The following is a 24,104-nucleotide window of genomic DNA, read 5'->3' as shown; positions in this document are numbered from 1 at the left end:
GATTTTTGGACATTGCCTTAACATACAAGTTCAATTTTCACATTTCATTCCCCTGCGACCTTTCCCTTTAATGTAACCCCTATGTACAAGTATTGCAAATTAGTCATGGCAATAATTAAGGTTTTCACTCATGCTAAATGTCCTCTAATGCATAGTTTGGACCAAAGGGCTCCAAGTCTCAGCCCTTTGTGTGTTTCTTCTTTGATGACTGGATGCACAGCTGTGGGTGCCAGCGAGGTCCACAAGTCAAAGAGTCTACCGCCCGAAGCACATTACCCTGATGTAGAAAACCAGACCTCTGCTGCTCTCGACTCAAACCGGCTTGCAGATGATTCAAAATGTTGATGAATGACAAAAAAATGTCAATCTCTGCAGGAAAAAAGTCCTTCTTTAATACAGCTTTTAACTGTGTCACTGTGCAGTAAAACTCCGAACAGTTTCCACATTTTATTTCATGCCATTTAAATAGTTCTCGTCTTTTCTACAATATCATGTTTTTTAAGATCCACAAAAGCCTACATATTACCGTAACATACAATGATTATCTGTGAAAACAGCTCTTCCTGAGAAAGGTATGTAGTTCGTAAGAGTTTCAGTTCTTCTCATACAAACAAAATAAGGCAAGTAAAGATTGTCTGGTAATCTTTTGTTTTGCATTTTGTTTCCAGAGTGGCCTCTGACATTTCTTTAAAAAAACAAAAAAAAAGTAATCGTGATGTCTGAAAGTCAAATTTCCCTTGCTCCACATTCTTAAAAATCTTATAGGAACGGCAGCTCAGCATTGCACAGTCTCAAAATCCAAACGTTCCAGTTGGTAAAATATGTGATTGTGCTTGTGTGGTCGTTGTTGTCCACTTATTTGTCAGTGGGAAGCCCTTAAAGAGTAATGCTGCAGCCAGTTACTGTTTCTCTCCACCTACCATGCGATTTTGAAAATATTAGGGACAGATGTGAAGAGAAATTAGGGACTTTTTGTCTTTTAATTTCAGGAAAATTGCGCCTAAACACCTCGAACTGAAAACCGCCTGCTTATTTTATCCACTGGAGGCAAAACCTTTGCAAGATAAATACAGCACCTGGAAATCTGTGCTCAAATTTATTAATTGTGACAGTCAAGGTTGTCATTAATGAGTAAAAAATACCCCAGTTTATAAGTCCAAATAAAAAGGTGTTTCCCTTTGGAGCTAACACTGTATCACTGCCGCCCGAGCTCAGCTGACGAGGATAAAGTTGGCCTTCATTTGCTTTGGAGGCTAAAATAGCTGCTCACACCAACAGAGCGACTATCCAGTGTCTCTGAAAAGATCTGATTCAACTTCATTCATTAAAGTTTCCCTCACTGAGTTTTCTCCCGAGTCCACTTGATCATAGTCTCTGGCGAGCGGTAAAGGAAGATGAGTTTAGAGTACATGTCCTCCTCCAGGTCCAGCTCCCCCGTCTCTCGCACCAGGAAGATATCGGTGCACAGCTTGAGGATGCGGTCCACGTTGGGCAGCTCCTCGAACATGATGGTGTGGGAAATGCCACTGAAGAACTCGCGCACAAACTTGCCGATGACCAAAACCACAGAGGCGTACAGGCCCATGATACTAAACAGGAAGGAGAAGAAGAAAACATTCAGATTTTGGATTCTTTTAAATTCTTATTTCCCTGACTAGAAATCCAAATATAATGTATCAAAAAGGTAAAACATATGATATTTGACAAAAGCTGTGAACGCTGTACTTCTCTATGATATTCTAAGAAAATAATTTGATTGTTCTGTATCCCAACTGCCAAAGGATTCGGTTAATTTTTGTGAAGAAAAAGTATATGAATCGATCCCACGCTGTCTCATCAGCATCCAGCCGTAACCCCATTTTTGGTCATTTGTCTTTACATTTTGATTTTGTATCATATACACATAAAAAAGAACTCAGGCGAATCCTCCCTTAGTTATGCTGCAATAAGCCTAGGCTGCTGGGGGCTTCCCATGATGCACTGCTTCAACTTCACTCAAGAAGGTTCTTGGATGAGAAATCAAACGAACCAAGAACAATTCTAGTTACCTTTTTGTTAGATATCTTTAAAAAATGTTTTTCACTTTCGAATAAGAGACCGCCCCCAGTTATGAACAACATTAGGTATTTTATACATGTCAAAGTAACATTCACAAATCTCGCATAGTAGAAATGAATGTAAAACATGTAATATTTCATTTATTGCTGATAAGGGTGTGTCTCGCATGAAAAAAGGGAAATGTGACAATTTGGTAACAAAAGCTCAGTGAAGCAAATATAGTCCACCAACACAGTCTGCCTATTCTGTGTCAGTGTCTTTAACTAAACATTCAAACTGGTTTTAAATACATTAAAATAGTCTGATATGAAATGAAATTAATCAGTCAGATTAGTTTCAATCAGTAAGCATCAGTTCCTATCCTTACTTATCTTGTGACTCCTCTCATTATTCTTTATTTCTGCTATAACTGCTATTAACCCACTGGCTGTACAATTTTCAGTAACTTTCATAATATAATTTTTTACATATAAACACAAACATTTCACTGAAATACACAACAGAATATCACAAACCACGTACCCATATCCAGCTAGAAAGCCCAAACTGGGCGGGCTGACTTGGTCGCTGAATACGAACAGTTCCAGGCCTGCAGACTTTAGATTGGTTAGATTGGTCTTGCTAGGCTCTGTCTGATGGACGATCCACCATTCTTTATCATTGCTGTCATTAGCTCTCTTCAATTTCACCTTAATGTCATAATATTCTGGGCGACCGTCCGTTTCTACGATAAAGAAATAAAGAAGTTTTGTCAGAAAATGTAAATCAGATTTATTTTGGAAAAAAATATACAAAAGCTTTGTCCATCAAAAGTAAGTATATAAATTGATGTTAAAGAAATTTACTCACCCATTAAATAAAATGGCTTATGTACTTTTTGAAAAGCATGAATATGTTTTGATATTTAATAGTCAGAAATTCTAATCTACTACATCTCCTATTGAGATGGAGCATCTTTACTATTTTTTTTCTTTACTGTTACCAAATCAAATAACAAGGATGAAAAATTCACATCACTCTAACACTCTGTACACAGTGACAAATACTCGGTCACCTCTGTAAAGGCTTTCAACGGGTTTGGACTCCACATCGCTGGGTGCTCGAACATAGCGAGGGAAAACATTTGTTAGTGTCCTGCAGGAAAAGAAAAGCTGTAAGTGCTTGCAAGTTAATATTTTATAAATATTATAACAATTCTAATGATTATATTATATTATGGTTTTGTATGTTATAGAGGCGTGCCTTACTAATTGTAAAAATGTTTACTTTTTAACAGATTTGTAAATCCACTTCAGTCTAACAAAGCAAACATCACATATTCACATATTTTTCCCAGAATTCGTCGCTTATAACCAAATCACACCAAACTGTTTATCGATTAAAGAAGTTGTCTTTTTGCACATTTTAATACATTTTCTGACAAAAACAAACATCCATTGATGCTTCACAACCAACGGATGATGTCAGCATGGCTTCGTCCATCTTTTATATACAGATTATGTTATATTTAAAAAGACCTTGTCTCGCTCCAAAACACACCAGTCAGTTGAAAAATATGCTACCACTAAGTGCTGTTAGGTTTTATTGTTTGCTAGGTTAGTTTTGCCCCTGTTTCCAGTCATTATGTTAAATAAATGCATATAAGTGACACCTGTCTTCACATGTCACTGTGGACTTGCTTTACTAATACTCTCCATACTTAATTTATGTACAGCCATAAAATTTTAATTGCCACTTTCGAAAATAAGAGGGAAAATTATTTAGCTGAGGGGGAACATTTAGCAGCTCCTGGTTACTAGAGAACACAAACTGGCAAAGAGTAAAGAGAAAATGTGTGGCTGATACTATACTCACACTTCTGTTATGTTACGTTCATCTTTTAACAGATCTATAAGGTCCTGTTTTATGTTTTTGTCTTCTTTTGTAAGCAACCTTGTTTTTTTTCCAGATGCTGTTTCTGCCTTGGCTCCCAGGCTGGCGTTTCTAAAGGAGAAAAAACATACTTAAATTATGCTTAAGGAATTTGTATCTTTACATTTAAAATTAAAATGTTGTTCGATGCGAAGCAAGGTAATTGGGGTTATTATGAAAAAGCAGATTTGCAACAAAGCTGGTAGACTGAGGAGAAGTCTTGTGAATGAGGGACAATTTAACTAGCCCTTGCTGATGTCTATGGGTCAAAAACTTTGACAACAAGGTATGATGAATGTGTATGTATGGCTGAGTGACTCCAGTGTCAGGAGTGTCTTGGCCCTCCCTATATAATAGGCTGACATTGTCATATGTTATTCAAAACAAGTCCACTTCTTCCTCACTTCCATAGCAAGGAGGGTGGTCCCCGGTTCTCTTGAGTAGCATGAGCATAACCTTATGTTCTCTTTCACAGCATTTATTTCATCTCTCACTGTGGGAGAAATACTGACTCCCTGATTCCGAGACATGCCTGTTAAGAAGACAACTGTCCCCCAATAACATTTCACAGAGGAGACGCTCCCACCTGGGAAGAACCTACACTGAGGGCTGAATGCACCAGGTTAAGTGCTGTCACATCTAGCTTGTAAAACAGATGTGCAGATGTGTGAGGTGAGGGCCAGCATCCAGCTGAACACACCTCCTGGATGGAAATTGATTTAAAAAGAGCCCATGAGGTTGTAGTGGGGACCCCTAACGTGCCCCAGGCCAGCAGGAGGCTGAAGACCCCTGTTAGTATAGGCCACGGCAATTGCTCCTACTATCCAGTGGGAGAGGCACAGTTTGTGCTTTAGCCCAGCACACAAAAAGCTGGTCACCCTGGGTTCTGTCCATATAAACAGACAGAGCATAGACTGGACACAAGGTTGCTCCTCTGAGGTGAAAGGTGTCAGGTAAAAGCCCGGCAGTTCTATAGGGGAACATGTGCTCTGAAGGCTGGCCTTTCCCTTAGAGATGGGGTGAGGACTGTAGTATTTTGGAAGGGACTCCGAGTAGAGCAGCTACTCTTCCACATTGATAGGTGCCAGTTGAGGTGATTATTGCACTTTTGCCAGAATGTCATTGATCTTACGTCTTTGGTCATACACTACTTGTAATGTGATGTCGATGCTCTTTAATAATTATCTTTTTTGTTTCATGATGATAAAATAAATAACTTAAATTTTATTACTTATTAATTAACCCTTTACTAACAGTTATTATAAAGTTTTAGCTATCTGGAAACACATTTGTCCCTGCGTACCTTTGCACAGACCAGGACACAGTGATGGAGAAATCATCAGTAGAGTTCAACATCTCTATCAAGCTAGCTCTGCTGGGCGGACTGATGGTCCACAGAGAGTTGGAGCTGCCTTTCAATTGAGCAATGATCAGGTCCTCATAAATGTAGCTCTCCAGCCACTGCATGGCGTCCTAATCCAAACACAAAATCAAACAATTGGAATAAATATAATTCAGTCGCACTAAACCAATAATCTGTCAGCTAAGCAAGTTTAAATTAAGGTCAACATGCACACATACACAAATGGACTGTTGATTGTTAAAACTGTTTCAGATTCAACTATAATTCAACTATCTAACTATAATCTTCCACTGAATATTAGTACATATCTTTTTGTTTCCTTCAGGAAAAATTTATCCCCTGATTTAAGGGTATGGATGGATCTTGCTAACCAAATTTGCTAGCCTTGACCTTCTCAGTCAATACGTAAAATAAGCTTCCAAAACCAGTTGATAACATCATCGTTGTTACGTCGATCCTTTTTACTGTCTATGGTACTTTAGTAGAGAAAGAACTACTCGCATTATATGGGAACTACTTTACATCAGAGATAAAAAAGTATTTATTTCTCAAATTGAAAACACATTATGGTTTGTAAATTATGATCTTCTATTTGTATTTGATTTCGTATACTTACATCTTTCTTCTTATAATATTCTACAAAGTTGCGAAATTCCTTTTCCGTCACATGCCGCAGTTGCTTTTGCTGCGCGCTCATGGTGAAGATGGGCTGTGGAAAGACAACGTTTTGAAAAAAGTCTAGTTAAAGGTGAATACACCTCTAATGATTTTAAACCAAGCACTTGTTTCTGGTGAACTTAATTTATTCATACAGATTAATGTGCAGTAACTGTCGTGAAACTATGCCTGATACACACACATACAAACACACTACATTAAATCCTCCACCCTAAATACACTAAAATATCTCCCTCAGTCCACAGGTACCACATAACCATAAATGTTACCTCTAGACATTTGACAAAGGACCTGTGAAAAGAGGTGCCAATGATTTTATATAAGAAATTGTGTCCACACCTGAAAGCCTGCCAGTGTGATTTCAAACGAGACATCCAGCGGAGTGTTGACGACTCCAGCTACAGATTTCACGAGGGACATGAAGAGCAGCGGAAACCATACTATACAGATCAGCAGCACCACAATCATTCCTCCCATCCCATACTTCACCACTTTCTTCTTCTTCTGGCCTCGTGGCTGGGGATACCTCTGCAGAAGGATGACAGAGAGGACACTGAAATAAGTTACTGGTATTAGATGGAGAACGTAACACAGAATTCCCCCTGATCCTTTGCTTTAACAACAAAGTCAACGCAATTTTTTTTGACAAATTTGTAAAAGTAAAAATGTGCAAAAAGTTTCATGGAGGGATATATTTCAGACTGACTGGGTAACAACTACGAGAGAGCAGTGAATAAAGATATTTTCACTTTTGTTATTACAAATGCAGAGAGCTGTGCAAAATCTACACATCAGGCACAACTTTCTCATATGCAAGCTCTCTCTCTCTCTCTCTTTCTCTCTGCACAAATTTTTCACTATATATATATATATATATATATATATATATATATATATATATATATATATATATATATATATATATATATATATGTAAATCTTATATATATATATATATATATATGTAAATCTTATATATATATATATATATATGATATATATATATATATATGATATATATATATATATATATGATATATATATATATATATGATATATATATATATATATGATATATATATATATATGTAAATCTTATATATATATATATATATATATATATATATATATATATATATATATATATATATATATATATATATATATACATATATATATATATATATATATATATATATATATATATATATATATGTATAAGATTTACCTCCATAAATCACAAAAGTAAATTTCAGTTTAAATTCCAACATGACAGACACTGGCCCTGAAACAGATTTTTTTACACTACACTAGTGCCACGATGATAAACACCTTCTCTGACTCTCTCCAGCATTTCAGGATAAAGATGTGAGCGTAGATGTCCTCCACACAGATCCAGCTGGACAGAGACAGCGAAGTGTCGGTCCAAACCCAGTCCATCACGGCTCGGAGCTCCGTCAGGAAAGGTACTAGACGGAAACTGAAAACCACATATCTTCTTTATTAATCTGGCATAATGTGAAAGCTCATGATATTATTGCCTATATAACAAGATACTCCTTTAGTCTACAGCATACATGCCAAACTTATTTAGCTTCCTGATTTTATACCATAGCGCATAGCCTTCACATGTAGAGTATTTTGGAACTACTCAATTTGAATTTAATTCAATTTTATTTATATAGCATCAAATTACAACAACTGTTGCTTCAATTCACTAAATAACTTACTTTTAAACAATATGCAAAGATTTAGAAATATTTTTTTGTAATTTTAAATACATTTTTTATTTTAAATAGTAGTCATAGTTTTGTGTGGTTTCAGTCCTTTGTATTAAAGTCGGCATGACCATACAAGAAACAGCAGTGCACTGTATTTGTTTTCACACTGCTGGGCTCATCCTCTCCTTCGAGACATCCCTTCTCTTTGCTGGTAACCCGCCATGTATTTTAAAACACACATTAAATTGCTATTAAGTGAATAAAACCCATTTTTGTGGCTTTTTTATGATGAAGAAATAACACCAACGATTCCTCTTTCATTCAGTTTAGCCAAAAAATAATGAATTTTTTGTTATCAATTATAGATGTGCGGAAAAGTGGATATAGATTAGGTAGAAAAAGTATTGTGTTTATTAATTTCACACCCTTTTATGCATAGCTTGACTTTCATATTTTTTAGTTCACACATGATCTGGAGGCCTTCCCAGTGGCCTGATGGTGATTTTCTTGTTGCTGGTAAACGGTGAACTCAATCAGCAAACAGAGCTGTGCAAAATCTACACATCAGGCACAACTTTCTCATATGCAAGCTCTCTCTCTTTCTCTCTGCAGCTTCCATGCACGCAGGCTCCACATGCAAACTCTCTCCCTCTCTCTGTTTCTGTCAGCAAGGCAGGCAGTGTGAACCATGTAATGTTAGACACGTTGATCAGATAAATAAAGAAAAAGCAGAAGGGTGAGAGACGATGAAATACAGAAGCAGCTGAAAGTACCAGCTAGCAATAGGTCAGTCTAAAACACAAGCTAATACATCTTTGGATCTAGCTGTGCAGTCAAATAAGTAATAATAATGCATATAGTAATAAGCTCATAAATCGAAGTATCCAAACAGCATATTTTAGAGATCTGTTATGAATCTATTATAAATTTAATGTTAGTGCTTACCGTTTCAGCTGCATTAATGAATTAAATTCTAAATGCTAAACTGATCAAATATAACATAACTAGAGCGAAAACCAATGCTTATGTTTCTATACAATTCTCCTTGCAATTCTGCTTCACCAGCACCAGCAGCAGCAGCTAGCAGGGCCTTGGACATGTTTGTCCAGCTGGAAGAAATGAAACTCTCTCTGCATAACTCACCCCTGGAACAGGAAGAGGTTGACATAATTGTAGCTCTTTGTGAGGAAGTTTCCCAGAACACGGGTGGGATAACCACAGCGGATCTGATAGGCTGACAGCCCGAAGTAGATGCACTTGACAAAATACCACATCTGAGCGACTGTGTTCTCACTGAAACGTCTATGAAAGGAAGAAAACAAAGACAGCTGTTGAACTGAAAAAAGAATGCAGCTGGTTTTCTAACTTTGAAGAGCAAAATAAATAAAAAATGCACAAATATATTGGACGCCATGCTGTCAGATGTATTTTATCATTTAAATTAATTAGGATGATTCATCTCAGCTCTCACGTGAGCTAAGATGAAGCGCTTACTTGTCTGTGACCTTTGGCAGGATGAAGAACATCCAGAAGTGGATGCCAAAGACCAGAATGACCTGGAAGATAACCTTGCCCATAACAGACTTTCGGAGGTAGAGGGCCCGGTCCACCACCATGGTGCCAAACTGGATCAACACCATGACGAGAAAAGCTCCCGGGACCTGATCCTCTGACAGCGATGATGTGATGTCCGCCGCTGAGTGTTTCTACAAGGAAAAGGTAAACATAAAAGTCAGTTTTATTAAGTCACGTAACAAAATTCTAATTGTTGTTGTCACTTGAGGTGAACACTGTCATTTTCTTCTGCAGATAAATTCAAAACTTACACCAAATGCCCAGAATCCAAACACAATGATGATGAAGTCAACCGTGTCAGCGAGGAACATCAGCACATAGACGTCGGTGACTGCGCTGTACTCTGGATGAATCAAGTTATAGAAAAACTGCCTCATGGGAAGATAGATACCCAAAACCCTACAGGGAGCAGAATCAGTGTTATTAGAAAGCGATCAAACAGACGCCTGAAGCTTTTTGTGTTTGTGACCTTTCTGAGACTGTGTCATTTTGTAAGGAATCTTTTACAAAGTTTCACATACTGAGGTCTGCGCAGAAGAGAATAATCAGCCTTCAGACTACTCTAAACACTAGGATGGAGGAATTTTTCAGTTGTTGGGTTTTAATGATGTCAGTGAGAATCTGATATTGCATCTACAGCCTCCTGTGTGAGCATCTGCCTGCTAATCAAACCCTCAGTTTGTTGAGGGAAGCCAATCAGAAGAACAAGAGCTTAAAGTGTCCTGTGCAGTTTAACTTAGTTTAATGATGAACTGGGGGTCTTACAAAAGGATAAGATAAAATGGGATTGTTTTTAACCATTAATCATACAAAGCTACTCTAAGTCCAAGAATAAAAATATGTAGTTGGAAATAAAGATAGTAAATCTGCTTTACATTTAAAAACCGCTTATAGGTTTTTTTCTGTGCGTTCAAACAAAATCACTTCAAACAAGTCTATATAACAGCACTTATTTCATATGAAGAGCTGAACTTATTTTGAGCAAAACATTGGGTTTCGGTTACTGTCTTACACATTATATCTGGGAAACCGCTCATTGCATTGCAATTAAATTTAGAACAATAACATGTTTGGAGTGTCTGTTGCAGCACTTACAAAAATGACAGTGAACGGTCTAACGGGAATGCTGTAATTAAAGATCCAAATTTAGACCTTTGAAAGGTTTAAGCTGCTGTATCACCACGGTGGTTTTCCACAGTGCATCTTACATCATTCATCAAGAATACTTGCTGAGCACACTTCTCAGCAATGCTCTCAAAACATTACAAACACACTTTATAGTCAGTAAGAAGCTGTGGGTGGAATTAAAGAGAGAGAAAAAAGAAACACAGCCACTTCAACTTTTACAAAGCAGCTATGTTTTGTGCTACCGCTTTATGATGAAAGCTTTTGCTTTGAAGAGCTGCTCCCTCAGTTTCTCTATGATCATCTGTTTGCGGGTCTTCTGATGGACGCTGGCCTCGCTGCCGCTCTTGCGGCTGCTGTTGCGAGAAGCTGTACTTCCTGTGGAAACAATTTACATTTTCAGTTTTAAATGACCCGTGTCAAAGCTCTGAGTTACTGACAAACGCAATACCAATGCAAGACTTTCTATTTATCGTTATTTTTACTGTAAAGAACAAAGTTTACGGTTACCACAAAATATCATATTTCTTCCAGGTGTTTGTTTTACAGAAATACTGCAGCAGGGGATTTCTTAAATCCACCATCCAACAACAATTTAGTAGCAGGAAATAGCCAAAAGGGAAAAAAAGCCTTCACCTCTCTTAGATCTTGCAGAAGAGTGAAGAGATGGATGAGAAATGTGTGAGCCTCCACTGGAGCTCTTGCGCCGCTGGTAGGTCTGCTGCTGCTGCGAGTAGGGCACCTGAACGTGTCCTGAATCTATGGAGGTCCCGAAGTTTATGGACCTCAGGGTCTGATTGGAGCCTCTCCTTTCACTGTTTAGTGACGAGCCCGGTTCCGACTCCTTCTCACTCTCCTCGTCTTTTCTCTCGTCTTCAGACTCAGACTGACTTCTGACTTCTTCAGACTGACAAGGTGCCTCTTTCTTTACCTTGGGGTCATCCTCATCCCATAGACCATGGCACTGGTAATGAAAGGTGGAAGGACTGTTATTTCCATATCCAAATAAGATGAAAGTGAACAGGTTTTTTTCCCCAGTCATAAAGCTGTCCTACCCTCCAAAAAGAAAAGAAAAACATAAAAATATCACTAAAATCCCTGATACATGTAACCAATGAAGCCACAAACCCTCATCGTGGTAACAAATCTTTAATTTTTATCTCAGCGTTACTTCAAATACTTCAAATTCCCAACAACATAAATACATCTTCTTTGGTTCCTTTTACAATTTCTACAGGTAAAATAAAAAAAAACCTAAGTTTATATTATCTCTGCTACACTGAAAATAACATTTTTTCCCATAACGGTTTAGGGAGTAAATGTGACTGATCATTAGGTTTTATAACAGGACTCATTAGAAATAGAAGATGAGAGTGATCACAGTAATCGGCCTTTCAAATATTGAGAGGTGCACGACCAGCTGACAATACAACGTTAAAATCGCTACGTGACACCCACAACGAAAGTGACGCATCGAGCATAATGGAACTTTTATTTGGCTCTTTTTTGTAATATTTAATTGAGCAGTTTTGCTATTATTATTATTATTATTATTATTATTATTATTATTATTATTATTGTTGTTGTTGTTGTTATAGTTATATGGGTTGATTCTATGCAGTATAATCTGTAAACTAAGTATAAGTGACCAAAAAATCAAATGCAAGGCTTCATAAAAAAGCTGGTCTTCTGTAAAAAAAAAAAGAAAAAGAAAAAAAAAGGAAAATATCAGAAAGCAATGACAACCCGCATTTTAGTCATTATATGACATAAAAATATTGGCAGCAACTAGCGTAACCCCTCAGCCTCAGCCTAGTAGATACACATGTGGTATCAATTTAAAAAATCCTTTGTTGCCTTGTTCTTAAATCTTATATCAGACAAGAATGGACAACATTCCTCTCTCAAAAGTCCAACAACTGGTTTCATTAGTTGCTACATGTTTACAGACTGTTGTTAAAAGAAGAGGGGCTCCTACACAGTGGTAAACATAGTTACAAGTAACGTGTTACTGTAATCCGATTACTTTTTTCAAGTAACAAGTAAAGTAAGGGATTACTATTGCAAAAACGGTAATTAGATTACCGTTACTTTCCCGTAGGAACGCTGCGTTACTGCGTTACTAAAACCGTGATTTTTTTGCGAGACTGTCTCATGACAGTGACGTAAGCGAGTGCGACGTTCGTGACAACAGCTGTGTGCAGATCAACAGTGGATCATATATCGAGTACGGAAAGAGCATGAGCATGCAGCGTTTAAAGCGTGGAAGTACTGACCTTACTTTGAGTTTGATTCCATAAAAAGTGACAAAAACATTAGTTTCCGCTGTGCGTGGGAAGAAAACGTCTTTTTACAGCGAAAAAAACCCCTAAACTTCCAAGCAAGCACCCGAGTGCGCAACGACGTAATGAGAAATTCACAGAGAAACTCGCGGATTCTTCCACTGACCGCTGCGGCACACCTGCACCAGGGCAAACCTCCGCCTACCCTACTCCTGCTTTACAGGTGAAAAAACAGGAACAGGACCGCTGAGTCTTTGACTTTATTTATTTTCTGCTGTGTTTTACTTGCATCTATTTGAAAGAGTGAGTGTAAACACAAAAAAATATTTTATGTGCTGGAATGTGCAGAAAATAGGTTTAAATATTAAACAAATTTCTTCCAGTCAGAGAATGTTGCATATAATTAGATTTTTGCTTGATGCATAAAGTTAAAAGATTAAAACTAATAAAACAAGTTTTAAAAAGAGACTTTTTCATTTGATTACATTGTGTATGATGGATTATGCAGAAAAAGTAGAATTGGGCTGAAAGATCTATCACTTTATCACCTATTCAGGTTGTAAATCGTGTTTTTAAAAAGTAACTAAGTAACCAAGTAAATAAGTAATTAATTGCTCTTGAAAATAAGTAATCAGTAAAGTAACGGGATTACTTTTTTCAGTAATTAGTTACTGATTACTTTTTTCAAGTAACTTGACCAACACTGCCATTCTTCATGAAATAGTAAAATGTCTCAGTTTAAACATCTGATGTGTTTTCTATGACCTGATGCGAATATATGGGCTTATGAGATTTGCAAATCCTTTACATTTTACACAGAATCACAACATTTTTGGATATCAGGGTGTAATACAGTCCTTGTTTCACACAGAAATACTAAGAAATTTAATTTTTTTCCTTTAATACAGTAAATATTTTAAAGTAAACTATAGGGAATAAGTGGAAAAGAAAAATCAAACCACATGGGAGAAAAACTCTCTCAGAAGAGGCCTAACATTGACTCTTCATATTTTGCTTTCCCCCCTCACTAACAGAAGGGATTAGTTTGTTCTGGATGGATTTGGGAGAAAATGATACAAGAGGTGGGGTTTGGAATTTTTGGCAAAGATCCTTAGACTAGAATTAGGAGGCAACATTGGACATATTTTCACAAATCCAAATCAATTTAAACCATTACAAAATGTGCCAATATGCCAAAAAAAGCAGACATCTGCACAGTTTCTTTCCATAGGGCGTCACTCTCATGAATACTCAGCACTCTCTGTACTTAAACATTATACTATCATACCTGCTGCTGTACTGTTTTGCTCTGTACTGTAAATTTATAGTGTCCTCACCTATAGTATATACAGTAACTAGTCATCCATCCCTTATTTATTCGATAATTTTAGTCCATCATGTGTACCATTGCACCATAATATGCTATGTATGTCTGTGTCATGTTGATAGTATAGTCTGTCGTTTACTCTTTTCTCTACACTGAGAGCAAAGAATGATCTCGAGCCCAATTCCTTGTCAGTGCACACATACTTGGTCAATAAATCTAAGTCTGATTCTAAAAGACACTATCTTCATTTTTAAGAAAATATCACAGACTAGCTAGCTCCAAGTGTCATTGTGTATCCAGAAGGATATCTCATTTCATGTTTACAGCTTTGGAGATATGCAGTCTTAAACTGCTTTTGTTTCATTTGTTGATAATAAACTGTGCAGAACAATCCAGCAGGGACATCTAAATTGCTCAAATACTGGCTTTTCATTCAGTTTTGTGTATCAGCCAGCCTGTGCTGCCAAAAGCTGGTACTTATTAATACTGGCCTTCTCAGATGCATAAATCAGTCCATAAAATGTGCAAAGGAATTTTATTTTGTCTGCAGATATTTGAAATATATTTTCTGTCTCTCTGAAAATTAATTCATGATGAAATATCAAGTCAGTGATGTCATGAATAACAAGACACATATAACGAGTGTACTTCAGGAGAATCAACTCTAAAAACAGTATGCGGCGATAGTTTTTTATGGTCTTTGTTTTCATGTGAGGGAGACGTCTATATATTTCTGTGTTTGCCCACACCTTCAGGATGGACCTGTGAAAGAAGAGAGCCAGTAACTGGACCAGGTCGTAGTGGACGTAACCGTCTTTCTTCTCCACACCAATGATGTTGGGAGGGTGAAGAGGTTTGTTCTTGTCTACGCTCGAGTGGAACGGGAAGAAGCCAAACTGGAAGAAGTATTTGATGACGATGGTGACCTGGAAGGAAAACATCATCAATCAATTTGAAATACACACCAAGTCCGACTTTTACTCTGGAACCTGATGATCATCTGCTAGACTAAATGCTGTTATGTTCCCTATTGCCTTTTTTTCATCTTAACTTTGTAGTATTCACTGTGGACAAAACCAACAATCTTTTCCTTTATGTTTAGATCCTTTATCTACTTCATTTCCCCCCAAAAAAGACATCTGAAATTTGAAAATTAATGATAGAAACACACAGTTACTTAACAATTTCTTGAAAATCTTAGTTATTTATTTTGCAACATCATCATCATGTTTGTCTGCACCTCAGTATAGATGATGACAGTCATCCAGTAGCGCTTGCTGGGCCGTGGAACAGACAACATTGCCCAGAGAAAGATGGTAATGGGAAGGACCAGCGTAACACAAGAGGCTGACACCAAGTGGTTTATGATGATGACCAGGTAGCACACCAACTCTGAGTGAGCCACCAGCATGTTGTAGAGGGCGTAGCAAAGCTGGAGGAACAGAGGCTGGTTTTGGTAGAATTTATCTGACTGCTCCAGCTCCTCGTCATAAAACATCCTGGACAGACAGAGGAGGCATTAATGGAGGTCGTAACAGTGAAAAACTATTTATGTTTGATTTTTTTTTTTAAAGACAGAAATTATATCACAACTGAATGACTCTAGAGACAGATAGTTTACTCTCAGAAGGCTTTAAGTCGGGGGTATCAAACATAAGGCCTGGGGGCCAATATTGTCACAGCAAGGAATTGAATCGGGCCCATTAGACAGCTTTAGAAAATGTCAAGGAGTGAATAGATTTGAACTCTTAACTGTAATATCATAGGTTTTACAGCTTTTTCTATTTATAAGGGCTGCCGTTCATAATAGACCAAAGTAATTAACAGAAAAACAATTAAATAACAGGAAAGTTCCTGTTTTTCCACGGTAAATGAACAAAACCTTCATATCTTATAATTACAGGACACTCTGCTTAATGAATTCCCATAACTTTTGCAGACATTTTACACATTTATCACATGATTTCACTGCTCTGCCCTACTTAAGATCATAGTGAGCTCTATGTGTGGCTCAGCATGTAAAATGAGTTTGACATCCCTGCTTTAAGGTCTAAAACTTTAATCAATATATTTTTTTTAACTTACTTGTTGAGCAACAGTTCACTGGCCGTCAGTTCAGTAGTCATAGAGGGCAACATGATGTCCGACCTGCTGTCTGAGCGGCTGTCTGAGGTCATGACCATGCACCTCTTCCTATCTGTGTCACTCTCATCGTCACTAACTTCCAAGCGGTCAAAGCTGACTGCCTTGCTGTAGCTGGGAGGCACATCCGCATCAGATGTTTTAGAGGCATCTGTATCTGGAGTGTAGAGCAGCTCTGTTTGACCCTCCGTAGGCATGAGGTCCTGCTGTCCTGCACCATCTTCACTCTCAGTGATGAACTCTTTCTCCTGGGCAGAAGGAGAAGCGTGTAACTCTTCCACTCTTAAGGAGGGGCCCTCATCTGGACCAAAAGACTCCCAGGGAGCCTCCTCTCTCTCCTGGTCCTGCTGTTCCTGTAGTCCTTCTTCACCCTCTAATCCCTTCTGCCCTTCCTCGACCACCTCTTCTTCCTCTTCTTTTTTTTCTTTCTCCCTGGGCTCTCCATCACTCAATGCCACACCCTCAGCCTCCCCAATCTCATCAAACTGTTGAGATTCCCAGGGAACTTGCTGCTTGTCTTCCACTTGATCGTGCTCATCCTCCACTTCTTCTATGGTATCAGTAGTTCCCTGTCTAGAGTAAATTATGACACACTGGGTTGGCTCACTGTGAACGAGAAGACAAAACAAAACAGGGATTGTGTCAGATGTATCAATTTATTTGTACTTTCTAAATATTGATTTGGGTTCTCACTATATCTGGAATAAATAAAAAACTGGCATCAAGCAGAAAGCAAGCGTGTAGACACACTAATACATTTTTAGACTACATTAACCCGTATTATGGAGTTTTACTTGTAAGCACTGACAGGACCTAAAAATGTTTAAGGGCAAATTTCTGCATTAAAAAATATATTACTTTAATCCACCTGTTTAGCCTGTTTTAACTTATTGGCAAGTTATTCACAAATTATGGGTTAACACAACAGGAGTTGTTTTTTTACAGTGCTTCAAAAAAAGTGTTTGCCCCCATCCTGATTTCCTAGTGTCTTGCATATTTGTCACATTTACATGTTTCAGACCATCAAACCCGAGTAAATACAAAATGCAGTTTTTAAATAATGTTTTTATTGATTAAGGGAGAAAAGTTATCCAAGCCTACCTGGTCCTGTGTGAAAAAGTAATTGCCCCTTTTGTTAAATCATGAATTAACGGTGATTAACCACATTTTTTGGAAAATTGAGTTCAGTTTGACTAAACACACTCACGCCTGGCAGACCTGTTGAATCAAGAAATCACTTAAATAGAATCTGTCTGAGAAGCAGGCAAAAAGTTCTCAAAAAGCAACACATCATGTCACGATCTAATGAAACACCTGAGAAACAAAGACACTGACATCTTTCATCTGGAAAAGCTTACAAAACCATTTCCAAGGTTTTGGGACTCCATTGAACCACGATGAGAGCCATTATATACAAATGGAGAAAACTTGGAACAATGGTGAAGCTTCCCAGGAGTGACGGGCCAGCCAAAACTACTCCAAGAGTACACTGATGACTCATCCAGGAGGTAACAAAAGACCCCAGAACAACATTAAAGAACCACAGGCTTCACATGTCTCAGTTAAGGTCAGAGATCATGATTCAACAATAAGAAAGAGACTGGGGGGAAAAGTCATCCATGGGAGAGTTCAAGGGGAAAACCAGTGCTGACCAAAAAGAACACAAAGGTCTGTCTTACATTTGCCAAGAAACATCTGGATGATCCTCAAGACTTTGGGGAAAATACTCTGGGGACCAGCAAACAAAGGCTGAACTCTCAAGATTTTAGTCGTGTTACATCTGGCGTAAAAGTAAAACAGCATTTCACAAAAGGAACCTCATACCAAGAATAAAATATGGTGGTGGTAGTGTGATGGTCTGGGGCTGTTTTGTTGACTCAGGACCAGGAAGATTTGCTGTGATAAATGGAACCAGGAATTCTGTTGTCTAGCAAAACATCCTATAGGAGAATGTCCAGCCATCAGTTCCTGACCTCAAGCTGAAACACACATTGGTTCTGCAGCAGGACAACGATCCACAACGCACCAGCAAGTCCAACTCTGAATGGCTTTAGAAAACAAAAATGAAGACTATGGAGTGAAAAAAATAGGAAATCAGGAAGGGGTCAAACACTATTTCACACTGCTGTATGTATCACATTCTGGATTGATCATCTCAGTGTTGCATGACTGGCAGAGCCTCTGGACAATCACAATTCCAAATAATGGTCCTTCTGCCTTTTCAGTATAATGATAACCATAACAGAAGAATAATAGCTGGTTAGCGCAGAAGGCTAAGATGCACTTTAACAAATATGCTGTTAAAGTTCATCTTGTGACCATGAAAGAAATCAAGCAGACATCATTTGGGACAGTTGGAACAGCAAACCATTAGAAAGGAACTCTCCCTGTCAAAGTAAAACTACTGTTCGGTCCAACCCAAAAAAAGAAAGAGGCAGTTGTTTAAAAGAAGCAGGTCACAATTTACAAAACCCCTTCTTGTAACAATACTATTACTGAACAACAACTTGTGTTTAAGGTTAAAAATGGATTTGTGACAGAATGAAATACAAAAGTAAAAAAGTTTGAAATAGAAATCATGCAGTGATTCAGCAGACGTTAATAATCAATGCAAGACTGATGAAAACACAAAAAAGACAGAAGAGATGCAATGATATTTTCTGTGTGTACATGCAAAGGCCCAGCACCTGGATATGAAGCTGCTGCCGCTGTCCACTGATGAGCTGGACATATCCAGCCTAGGTGATCTTTTAAGTTTGGGCCTGGCACGCTCACTGGTTTTGGGAATGCACTCTGGCATTGCATCCAAGTCTTCCAAGGTGGATTGACGAGAAAACAGTGTGGTGGCGTCAGTGCAGCCACTGATAGGTTGTGAGAGTGACAAATGGGATGATCAGTGGTAAGAAGGATGACATGAAATCTATGTTATGTTAAACAAAAGAGATGATATTCTGCAAATAAAAAGCATCTGTAAAGATCATAGATCATGTGATGATTAACACAAAGATACAGTAAAGCATTTTGGTGAAATGGCTCAGTGTGATGATAATGTGCTGATAGAAAACTATGATAAGTAGGAAGTTTTTTTCTTGTTTGTTTTTAATGCATTGAAGCAGTAAACGTATACAGGTTTTTACATTCACATTTGCACAATACTGCACATAAAGACAACCTGAAACCGTTCATGATGGCATCTCGTTTAGTCTTCACATTGCACTGCTAATCTACCTGGACATGCTCTCTCTGGAGGCCGTGGACTCCTGGCTCTCCATCCGGTAACCTTCTTGCCTTCTGGAGCCCGAGACTGAGTCGTCCTCGCTCAGCACATCCATGCTTGCCTGTCTGGACATGTTAAGCCTCATGGCCTTGTGGTAATAAACATGGATGCTCTCTCTGGATGGCACGTTACCCTGGTGGGAGGAGAAGAGATCTGATCATACGTATTCCACTGAGTGATTTTATAAATGATTCAGTGAAAGCACATTTAAACTAACCCTACTTCTACATGTTTAAGGTCACTGCAGAGAGCTGCATACCTTCTTGACCTCTCGAGTCAGCATGCAGCGCTCTAAACGCAGCACAGTGGAGATGTCAATGTACTCTCTGCACATTTCATTCATCCATTTAGTGAAGCTTTCCACCGTCGTCTGGAAGAGCATCCAAGTGACCTTGATGATGTTGAACACTCGTTTGATGATGTTATCTGAGGAAGAGCACACAACAGAAAATGCATTAAACGTGGTCGAATTAAAAACTCATACTTAAATAAACCTTTTCATTAAATAATTGACAGTGTTGTATGTCCGAATGCCAGTAAAATTCCTTGAAATAATGATTTCAGTAATTCCTGCCTTAGTTCCTATAACCGTTGGGATCCTGATTTGCTGTGATTGTCCATGGGAGTCTAATCGCCAAATAGCTAGATTGATTTTTTATATTAATATATCACATTTAATTCCTACTAATTATCGCTCCTTATTGAACTACGGTTATTGCACCAATAAATCTGTTTGGTTTTACAGGGGATTTACAAAAGTTGCACCGTTTTCTAAACACAGACACGTTAATCAATTACAGTATCAAGCCCAAAAAGTATGACATTATTTCTGGTTGTTTTATTTGCTGAAACAGCAAGTTCATGAACCAGCAATCTAATAAATATTAATCTGATTTAATCACTGAAAATAATGATAGCATAAAGATTCCCACTCAAAAATACATTTTAATATGTATACCAGTTTTTCTCATGATGGAGAATTTGGTCAGTGTAAATTGGAGAGCTGTAATTTGTAAAACTGAGTGTCATAAAACCAACCTGGGCCACCAGATTTCTTGTTCTCATCGTCTTTTTCTTGCCCATCAGACAGCTCGCCAAGGTCGATGGTCACGCGACCTGCTGATGTACAGTACAGACAGTTTAGTATAAATTTAAAGTCTGTTTCAAGTCAGGAAAAAATTTCCTTTCTAGAGCTGACTTACCATCTTTCTTGCTTTTTCTGTGTCTAACTCCTTTCGTGTATCTCTTCCAAAATTTGCGCTTCGCTTTGCCTCGCGCCCTGAGAGCAGCTTTGGGGTCTGTGATCCAGGTTTGATACATATACTGGAGAAAGGAGGGTAGCAGTTAAGTTTTAATGAACGTCGCTGAGGGGAATTATGCCAAAGCCACAACAGAAAAAAAATATTACAAAGTTTATATATAATCATTAAAAGTCATGTAAATGTTATGGTGCTCTATTTTAGTATTTCTTAAAACTAGCCTAGAAATAAAATCAGAAATTCATCATAGTGAACGTTCATATGATTAAAATACCAATTACATCTTTTATTTGCCTTTTAAACAAAATATGCTTGAGATTTCTTTAACGCAAGACCACCATCACCTTACTTTACACCAAATCTTTACAAAAAAGGAAAGAAAAGCGAGGGAGATCGTTTTCCAAACAGTTTTTGACTTTGATTTCTAAAACTTGTGTAACAACCTATAATACCTATTTTATACCAAAAAAAAAAAATCTTTACCAGGAATAGGGACCACAGATCAAATCTGAATTATGTTGTACGTTACATATGTGATAGATCGTCAGAGCAGCGGGCCACATAAAATGGCCATGACACACATGCAAACACCAATCAGTCAGACAGTAACAATACATGGTACAAAAACATTCTCGTTCCAAGTCGAATTTGGTGATCTATGTAAGTTTAGTGTTTTGGAACTGGATGAATAAACACATCTATTAATTTACAGCATGTTCACCAAACACGAGCTGGAAAGGCAGTTGTCTGTGGTGTTAGTTGTTATTTGAACTGGCAGATGTTCACAGAGAGAGCCAGCTGTGTTAGATGACGGTGAATACCTTGCCTGCCTTCACTACATACTGCAGCACAGTTTTAGGCAGCTTAATGACAGATTTGGGTAAAGCCAGAAGAGCGGAGACAAACTTCCCAATAGCTCTCTGAAGAGAGGAAACAGAGTGGGGAGAGGGTTAGTAGAAAACAATTTCATACTGTTAGAAACAACAGAGGTTAATTATGTTAGGAGGCAGTAAACAAGAGGAGGACTTCAAAGCAAAATTATAGGTGTTTATTGAAAGGTTAGTGCCTACTGTATTACAAATCACATATTGTACTGCGCAAAACTCTTCTTTATATTTTTCTAAGAAAATGGGCTATAGGTCCAGTTATTTATTTAAACATGTGCAAACATGCATGGAAAGTGTACAGTATGTAAATTAAGATACAGAGTTTAAAATTTAATGAGCTTGACAGTCAATATTTGGTATTATCACCATTATTCTTAAACACAGCCTGAGCAGTCTTCAGGAATAGTTCTCCAGGCTTTTTGAAGGACATTCAAAGCTCTACTTTGTATGTTGGTGGTCTTTTGGTCTGTTCTCTATCAAGATGATCCCATACTGCTTCAATGATGTTGATGTGCAGGCTCTGGGGAGACCAATCCATCACTGTCAGTGTCTCACTGTGTGGTTTTTCTATCCAGGTACACTTTTACTGCATTGGCAGTAAAGGTTTGGGATCATTGTCAAGCTGTTAAATGAAGCTGCTCTCAATAAGATGCTTTCCATAGCTAGCTGACATGCAGTCCCAAACCGTAACAGAAACTACACCGTGTTTTACAGATGACTGCACTCATCTCTTCTTGACCTGATGAGAATTTGAACCAAAAATTTAAAATTTTTATTCCAGTTCTTGTGTTTGTTAATTTGATGTACCTTGTACACCAGTGCCCTGTTTCTCAAGGACATGACTTTAAGATACTGTTCATCTACAGTAGATGGTGTTTTTCTTCTGTACAAAAATGTATAGACACTGGTTCTATACTTGTTCACCCCTTAAGTTAGGAGCCTTTTAATGGTTGGATGACTCATAGGCCAGTGTTAAGTGGTTTAACAAATGAAAAAGCATTCCTCTAATAAAAATAGTCAGGTAGACAGACTGGACTGAAAATGAGCGAAAAAGAAGTCAATGTCCGAAGAAAACCTTTGGGAAACCTTCAGAAAGCCTGGGCACTTATTGTTCAAATCCACTTTAAAAATGACAGCTCTGGCTGCTTGGAAACAAAATATAAAGAAATAAAGGGTGGCTTAAGACTTTTGCACAGTATCATACATCCCAACTTCTACATTTAACCCAGGAAAACAGGAATGAACAGTACTGTAAGTGTAAAACTCTTTCTAGGTGATATCTTTATATATACTTATTATATTATATATACTTATACTTTATATACTTAATTTTCATTCATCAGTTGGTGTGTTTGTGATAGTGGGAGGGTTACAGACATGAGTTGAGAAAGAGGCCAGAAAAACAGGCTATAGTTGTGGTTACAACATGATGAAGTAGTCTTCCATTGTGTTACATTGTATACACAAATGAAATGTTATGAAGTGTTATGTCTACCTGTGGATGTGAGGACAGAAAAAAAACATTGCTCACTCATACACAGAGGTACGCAGTACTACAAATACTGCTGTATTTCCTCTTTCCAGAATGACACCTTTGTGTTTTAAACTTCATTTGCTTCTCCACTTCTGCTTTAAACATAGTAAATGAGCCAATATGACATCATTCACTATTTTGGCTGTTGCTATTCTGTTTTTTTTAAAAAGCAAACATCAGAAGTGATGGGTGGATGTGCTTGAGAAACCGAGGAACCTGCAAACTCATGGAGTAACAAGTTGTCATTCAGAAAGTATACGCTGGTTTATCATCTAATTTATAAATTTTTAAAAAGAGCATCACATTGTATTCAGCAAGACTTTGAAAATAGTGACTGACATCATAAACTCTTTAGGAAAGTGTTACTGTGTCTATAAATTATGGGAGAAATAGGGTAATTTTCCCATAGACTTCTGTATAATCAGATTTGTTTTTACAATGCGAGGAGCTGCCCCCTACTGGCCATTTGAAACAATGCAACCTGCATTCGCTTTGCTTTTACGATCCAAGGCAACGTCCACCTTTTACATATAGTTTACTATAGTTGTAAAGAAAAGTAATAGCTTAGAGAAGCCAATTAAAAACTATTTTGTAAAAAAGGACATCCATAACCATGTTCTTCTCCTTAAAATCTCTTTGGGAGAATCACAGCATTTCCCACTCTGAAGCCAAAATATAACCACCTGAAATGCTGACTTCTTTGGTGGATCGTCATCTTTTTTCTCTTCTTCCTCCTCTGCTTCTTCTTCACTGTCAGTTTCAAACAAGTAGTAGTCTCCACTTCTAACCACTGAGGGGCAGAGCGCAAAGCACTGTTACATTCACTCAAACACAGGCTGAAGTCATTTATTGCTTTTATGACATTAAAAAAAAAGCAACAGAAGGTTCTCTTGCTGTAAGGAAGAAACACAACCACATTAAACTCTACATATTTCTCTATCAAACATTTGCATATATCTATGGCT

The 24,104-nt window shown here is 37.7% G+C and overlaps 1 protein-coding gene across 3 annotated transcripts in view; it reads right to left on the bottom strand.

Moving 5' to 3' along the window:
• Positions 1 to 370: 370 nt before the first annotated feature.
• Positions 371 to 24,104, bottom strand: part of piezo2b (piezo-type mechanosensitive ion channel component 2b) — a 90,837-nt gene continuing 67,103 nt past the window's right edge. The window contains exons 31-53 of one of the 3 annotated variants that reach the window (XM_026148833.2): positions 23,823 to 23,929; positions 21,540 to 21,638; positions 20,662 to 20,782; positions 20,498 to 20,578; positions 19,719 to 19,885; positions 19,411 to 19,592; positions 18,870 to 19,043; positions 16,126 to 16,788; positions 15,281 to 15,539; positions 14,790 to 14,966; positions 11,068 to 11,395; positions 10,677 to 10,809; positions 9,558 to 9,705; positions 9,226 to 9,437; positions 8,875 to 9,033; positions 7,343 to 7,490; positions 6,350 to 6,538; positions 5,949 to 6,041; positions 5,273 to 5,442; positions 3,913 to 4,041; positions 3,113 to 3,192; positions 2,581 to 2,782; positions 371 to 1,589 (exon numbers count right to left, since the gene is read on the bottom strand). In XM_026148833.2, the coding sequence (XP_026004618.2) occupies positions 1,337 to 1,589; positions 2,581 to 2,782; positions 3,113 to 3,192; positions 3,913 to 4,041; positions 5,273 to 5,442; positions 5,949 to 6,041; positions 6,350 to 6,538; positions 7,343 to 7,490; positions 8,875 to 9,033; positions 9,226 to 9,437; positions 9,558 to 9,705; positions 10,677 to 10,809; positions 11,068 to 11,395; positions 14,790 to 14,966; positions 15,281 to 15,539; positions 16,126 to 16,788; positions 18,870 to 19,043; positions 19,411 to 19,592; positions 19,719 to 19,885; positions 20,498 to 20,578; positions 20,662 to 20,782; positions 21,540 to 21,638; positions 23,823 to 23,929 (4,274 nt within the window). In that variant the 3' untranslated portion in view covers positions 371 to 1,336. The remainder of the gene's footprint in view (positions 1,590 to 2,580; positions 2,783 to 3,112; positions 3,193 to 3,912; positions 4,042 to 5,272; positions 5,443 to 5,948; positions 6,042 to 6,349; positions 6,539 to 7,342; positions 7,491 to 8,874; positions 9,034 to 9,225; positions 9,438 to 9,557; positions 9,706 to 10,676; positions 10,810 to 11,067; positions 11,396 to 14,789; positions 14,967 to 15,280; positions 15,540 to 16,125; positions 16,789 to 18,869; positions 19,044 to 19,410; positions 19,593 to 19,718; positions 19,886 to 20,497; positions 20,579 to 20,661; positions 20,783 to 21,539; positions 21,639 to 23,822; positions 23,930 to 24,104) is intronic. The other 2 variants (XM_080292295.1, XM_080292296.1) reach the window with 2 other exon arrangements.

This window comes from Astatotilapia calliptera, chromosome 18 (genome assembly GCF_964374335.1).
Source record: "Astatotilapia calliptera chromosome 18, fAstCal68.1, whole genome shotgun sequence".
NCBI classification, from domain to species: Eukaryota; Metazoa; Chordata; class Actinopteri; order Cichliformes; family Cichlidae; genus Astatotilapia; species Astatotilapia calliptera.
Note: the sequence above shows the minus strand (reverse complement) of the source record. Positions and strands in the feature narration are given on the sequence as shown.